Here is a 6,692-nt window from a genome sequence, read left to right as displayed (position 1 = left end):
GGTAAAGATATAAAAAGAACGTATATCACAAATTGTTTAACAAAAACAAATCAGCAAATTCATATTTACAATCAAATGTATCATTATACAGTCAACATTATGTGATGATTAAAACATAAGATAACTACGGTTCAGAAAGCAACTACTTTACATATAAGCCGTGCTAAATAACAAAAATAGAGAAAGAGTGATCCTTTACAAACATTAATCACAATAGTATTGCACAAAAATGGCAGACTCGGTTCGAGTCTGTACACGAAAAGTTAAGTCTGCCGATTAATTGATGAATTTCAAGTTTATTGCTCGTGTGCTTAAAATAAAATAAGTATATCAATTGAATATTTATTGAAATTATTAATATTGAATTGTTTACTCCTTAATCTGTCTGTCATAGCATACATTGAGCACACATTTTCCCAGAATATTGGTGTATTCTATATACATTGTATAATAATATATTTTTTCGTTATGAGCAGCTACATTGGTACTAGACCATAAGTATAATTCAATGATTCATCCATCAAATGTCACAAATAAATTCTTGTTTTTTTTTCCTTAATTACTTTGTGCGTGTGTTTGTGTTGGTGTGTGTGTGTGTGTGTGTGTGTGCGTGCGTGCGTGCGTGCGCGTGCGTGTGCGTGTGAATCTTTTATGTGAAACAGAGAATAGTGCTGTTATGTTGATATTTTGAATTTCTGCATTTTCCTATTTCCAATATAGCTATTTGTAACAACAAGAAATGATTTATCACGCGAGACACATACTTTAAATGGATTTTCCATATCTATCTTGTATGATGACAATACCTGACCTCTTTGTGATATCTGTACTATGGTGTTTGTTTTACGACAACACAACAGGATAGTATCAGAAGGACCAACTGCTGCACCACGTGGTTCCTGTATCTTGTCATCCTTCACTACGACTCTTGTGTCTGTCTTGATATCATATATGCAGACAGTATGCTCGTATCTATCTGTTATCACCACTTTGTCACTGCTCTTTATGTAAGTACAATCGCTAGTGTCTATAGGATATATCTTGTTTGGAAAGTTTACACTAAAATCAAGCTCCTCTCCTGTCAATGATACAATACGAACAGGTATAGGTTCATCAATAGTCCCTACTACAAATTGTCTATCATCTTTCAAACATATAGAGAAATATTTCGTGTTCACTTTACATGTTCTTTGTGGGGTTATTTCATTACATTTACTAACATGTAGAAATTCTATTTTGTATCCGTAACCACATGTTATCGCTACTTCCTCCTCAGATACTACAACAACAGATACTGGGTTGTAAGATAGCTGAAATGATCCTACTTTCTCAAGCTTCTCATTGTACACAAAACATTTCATGTTTTTGTTATCCACAGCCACCAGTCTACCATCAGGTAGAAAATCTATGCCTGTATAGAACGGTTCATCGATATCATCTCCCGTCTTCTTCAAATCAATAGAAGAAACTGGTGTTAACTTCATCGCCATTTTAGCAGAATTAACATCTTCCTCAAGATCAGACTTAAATTGGAATTGTCCTGGAACATATTCAGTTATTGGTAATGGTGGCAGTTTGAATGTTTCGTCAAATTGAAAAGAAATGTTCACCTTTACGTTTTGACATTCTTCCTTGCTGATTCTGCAGAGAGCATTGACGTTACTCTCCATTTTCTGTTCTGCTATATATTTCTGCGCTGGAGTTCCATTTTTGAAAATACTTTCAATCGTCTCCAAGCACGATGTTACATCAGCCAAATGTTTCTCGTTTTGTGTTTGCTTCATTGTCAGATTTTGTAATGTTTCTCTCTGAAGTGTTTCAGCTTTCTTGGCGACGAAATCTTCTATATCGTCAAACATTCTCATTACTTCGTCTCGCATTCGTCTAACCTGTACATGTATTTCTTTTATATCTTCAGCAAGTTGATCTTTTGAAGAGCGAATATGTCTTGCAACACTCTCAGCAGCTTCTTTAGCTTCCTTCAATTTCTCCCCTAAGATAGAACTTGGTGAGGTTATTTTCCCAGCGATCTTCTCAATTTCTACAACGCTGTGACATTTTCGATGATTAACAATTGCACACTTACTGCAGCAGAGCTTCTTTTCATCTTCACAGAAAAATTCAAAAGAATGTTGATGTTGATCACATAGATCTAAGGCCTTCATTTTAACCGAAATACTTGCAACATCAGCTTCATTCACGCTCACCAATTTATGACTTTTTAAGATAGCGAGCACGTTGTGTACATTTGAACAATCATTACACTGGAATTCGTTACAAGTTGAACAAAACTTGTCAGCTACAGTTTCCTTATCCTTACTTAAATATGGTTGACACAAGTATTCCTTCACACGACCAGGAACTTCATCATCCTCTCCTATTTTACTTCCACTATCCGCCATTTTGTGTAACGATTATATTGTACCTATTTTAGAAATAACATAATGCACATGTACATTTACATCTCCAGGTCAATATTCAGCGACTTCACAAATGAAACAAGTCACGGTTTTTATCTGATTTAACTAAATAAAATGTTTATGTAACCAGAATATATTGTTCCGATCCAAACGTTATTTGTCGTTTGTTTACAAACAATAAATCAACTTGGAAGGCGGAAGTTAAATTTCCATGAAGTCTATATTTAAATTATATGTCGAACAAGGTAAAGTTTACATTATTCGGTCGTACCATTATGATATTATGGGTTGTGCAAGTTATTCAATTTCTATATTTTCATAGTGTATAGCTGTTTAGTCAAATAAGCGTTGCTGTTCAAGTTCGGTATTTACTGCATATGACCGGGTACGAAAAAGTTAGTATATTTTCAGTATAAACGAAAGTTTAGGAAAAGTGGCAATGCTTCAGACCATCTAAGATAATGAGCATTAAGTAAGCTAAATGATTTAATTCTTAAAGATCCTTTTCTTTGTGAAAAACAAACTGGGCACCCATGAGTAGATGGTGAAAACGTAGAGTTATTTTTATAACTTGAAACATAACTTTGCCAATTAGATTTGTTAGTACCAGAGAAAATGCTTATATTTGGGAAAAAAAAACATTTATAAAACAAATTTCAAAATGGCTGCATTGAAGGAATTTCAAAGTACTTTTTAAAACATTTTTTTTTCAGATTACCTAAAGAAACGGATATCATTTGTTCTATGAACCGGACAATACCCGTCCCACCTCTATGTTTGAAGTTAAACGCTTATTATGCCTCTTTTTTTTTATTATCCCCCGCCGAAAAGGCGGCGGGGTATATAGAAATAGTCTCCGTCCGACCGTCCGTCCGTCCTTCCGTCCGACATTTTTGTCCGGAGCATATCTCAAAAAGTATTTGAGGTGTCAACTTGAAACATCATAGGTAGATGGATCTCATTGAGGAGGAGTGCAGTGCACAAGAATGATAACTCTGTCCTGCATAATTTTTGAGTTATTGCCCTTTGTTTTGTTTTTTTTCAAAATTAATTTTTGTCCAAAGCATAATTCAAAAAGCCTTTGAGATATCAACATGAAATGTCATAGGTGGATAGATCTTATTGAGGAGGAATGCTGTGCACAAGAATGATAACTCTTCACTATATAATTTTTGAGTTATTGCCCTTTGTTCTTTTTCATACTATTTTGGCGGAGCTTATCTCATGAAGTATTTGAGGTATCAACTTGAAACTTCAAAGGTGGATGGATCTCATTGAGGAGGAGTGCAGTGCACAAGAATGATAATTCTACCCTGCATAATTTTTGAGTTATTGCCCTTTGTTATTTTTCAAAATTAATTTTTGTCCAGAGCATAACTCAAATAGCCTTTGAGATATCAACACGAAACTTCATAGGTGCATAGATTTCACTCAGGATGTGTGCATTGCACAATTATAATAACTCCACCTTTCATAATTTTTGAGTTTATTGCCCTTTGTTATTTTCCATACTTAATTTTTCACCTGAGTGGAGCATAACTCAAAAAGTGTTTGAGATGTCATCATGAAATTTCATAGGTGGATAGATGATGTTATTGATGAGGAATGCTGTGCGCAAGAATGATAACTCTTCCCTATATAATTTTTTAGTTATTGCCCTTTGTTCTTTTTCATACTATTTTGTCCGGAGTTATCTCAAAAAGTATTTTAGGTATCAATTTGAAAAGGTGGATAGATTTTACTGAGGAGGGGTGCAGCACACAAAAATGATAATCTACCCTGCATTATTTTTCAGTTATTGCCATTTGCTATTTTCAGCCATCAGTATTTACATAGGTTTCAAATCTGTAATCACTTCAGCCATCAATTTTCATTACCAAAAGACCTCTTAAAATTGAATTATTCTGCTCTACTACATATACATTCTTTAAATGAGCAAACACATTCGGCGGGGGATGGCCATGTTGACATGGCTCTTGTTTTAAGAGTATTCATCGTTAGTTTATGAGTTTTAAATCTAAAGATCGTATTAAGCCAGTATCAATTATTGAGTCGTATCATCTGTGGAATCTGTCAAGCTAAGTACGAGTTTCATTCAACTGACATGAAATAGCCTGGTCAAATACCAATTTCATAAAAAAAAAAATAATGTGATATTGAACCGTCCATTTTTGTTTAAATCATATGCGTGAAACGGTTACACGATCTGTTCACATGCATTATTATATTCTGCACTTTTCGCAAAAATGTTGATAGCCGAAGATTGATTATGATCAGCAAATTAAACTTTTGATTGCAGTAGGTCAAAGGGAATGCTCACTGTAACAATACCTTATCATTGCTACAGTAGTCACACCGCTACCATTACCTCGTTTAACTACTAGTATTGGTATTATAGCAGTGTCTGAAAGAAATTATAGAAAATGTAAACTTATCTTGCCTTTCACCTGTTCACTCACTATATACCTTTGGATGTGGTAAATGTCATTTTATGAGTATAATTCATATTTTATTAAAAAACGTTCCAAGGACATTGTGATATTTATTTATATGTACTTATGAAATTCATTCTGTTCCTCGCTATTTTTAGTAGTTTTTGTATCTACCTTATGTTATCTATTATGGTTTGAGCAGTATTACAGGATATTTTCTATTATTATATATATCGAAATATAGCTGCAATCTCATTGGTCAAAACAGTAATCGGAACGTTTTATAAAATCATATTCACTGGGTGTAGTATCATATTCACTGGATGAATTGGAATTTCCCAGTCTAAAAATAGATTGAGACTTATATTCAATGACCATATATCGTAGGCTGTTAATTACGTGTGCTTATATCACATCATATTCAATGGCACACTAGTCAATAATTGTATAAAATTATTATATTATTGTACATTTCTTTACATTACACGTTGTATGTGTTTAATATAAATGATCATGTCATCATAGACCCTGTAAACATCATTTTTATACTATTGCTACAATATTTAAAAGTTATAAACGGTTTGACATTTTTAGACATTACCTGGTTACATAATAGCATGTGTGTATAGCAAATCTAAATTTTCGTTATCAATTGATATAAATTTAACTTATAATTGTTCCTAAAACGCTATAAGACTCGTCACATGATTGGTTTATGACTTTTTAAGAGATTCGTTTAATACGAGTTTTCATAGAATTTAATCCATTACTATACATATACATATTAAAGTTTACATGAAATAAACGACGAATGTAAGGATGATCTAGACATTTTGATTTACATATAACACATCAATAACACATATATACAGCAAGCAATATGAAATATTCATACATTTTCAAAACTAATTTATAGAAATAAGAAATAAGAAGGAATTTAAGCATTTATAAGCAAAAAATGTAAATGTTGTTTAGTCATAATGATATTATGTTTATTTTTTACTGTCAAGCTGTGATAAATTAGTTCAACATTTTAAAAGATTGACAATTTTAATGGTTTTTAGATAATAAATGGAAACGACAAATATCTAGCATAAAATATGGAAACATCCCAAAAAATAAAACGACTGACTCATTCTTATTATAAAATGAGCATTACTGACAGTCTCCGAAGGATATATTTAGATATTTATGTAAATTATAGGGTTATGAATTACTCAGATGACGTGTATTATAAAATTTTTGAAATATGACAGTCTCAGTACATTTTTCTTATAAAATTAATATTGAAATATTTCATGCTGATTAGATACAAAATGACAACGTTTGACGCTATTGCAAAGATCGTTTAAAAGGACCATAAGGCAATACTTTTTGTCAACATTCTAAGATGTTATTTATAGACTTTCCCATAACAAGATATAAACACCCCATACCTCTACATTGCCTATAAAATCAGTATATGTGGATTTGTAGGAGCCTGTTAGAATTTAACGGTAACGACCAACTATTGACTCCATATATTTTTTGTTGCGGACAAAAAATCTTATTCTCACACAAAATATCTTCATTCAGATCATTGGAGAATTTCACGGCTTAATTGAATTAAAGCAATGAGAATGTAAAGTTAAATATAACAAATCTGACCCTGGCACCCTGTATTGATAAGTTTCACTCATGTTTTCATTGCAATAAAGTCCATTCTCTAATCCGTCAAAGAAATGCAGAGACATGTGTAAACAACAAACATACATTATCTGTGTACAGAATACGCTCTTTTTTCTCTTATTATAGATTATTTACTTTCCATGATGTTTAAGGATTTACCTGTTAATACTTG

General features: G+C 32.4%; 1 protein-coding gene across 1 annotated transcript; it reads right to left on the bottom strand.

The window, feature by feature from the left end:
* Positions 1-674: 674 nt before the first annotated feature.
* LOC132725897 (uncharacterized) lies at positions 675-2,402 on the bottom strand. The gene has a single exon (XM_060711088.1). The coding sequence runs from the start codon at positions 2,400-2,402 to the stop codon at positions 675-677; it is 1,728 nt and encodes a 575-aa protein (XP_060567071.1).
* Positions 2,403-6,692: the final 4,290 nt, after the last annotated feature.

This window comes from Ruditapes philippinarum, unplaced genomic scaffold (assembly GCF_026571515.1).
Source record: "Ruditapes philippinarum isolate M1 unplaced genomic scaffold, ASM2657151v2 ctg1777_1_1_1_1, whole genome shotgun sequence".
Classification (NCBI taxonomy): Eukaryota; Metazoa; Mollusca; class Bivalvia; order Venerida; family Veneridae; genus Ruditapes; species Ruditapes philippinarum.
Note: the sequence above shows the minus strand (reverse complement) of the source record. Positions and strands in the feature narration are given on the sequence as shown.

Bases quoted from the DNA above. Each gene is read 5' to 3' on its own strand.
- LOC132725897 (XM_060711088.1), bottom strand. From the start codon at position 2,402: ATGGCGGATAGTGGAAGTAAAATAGGAGAGGATGATGAAGTTCCTGGT.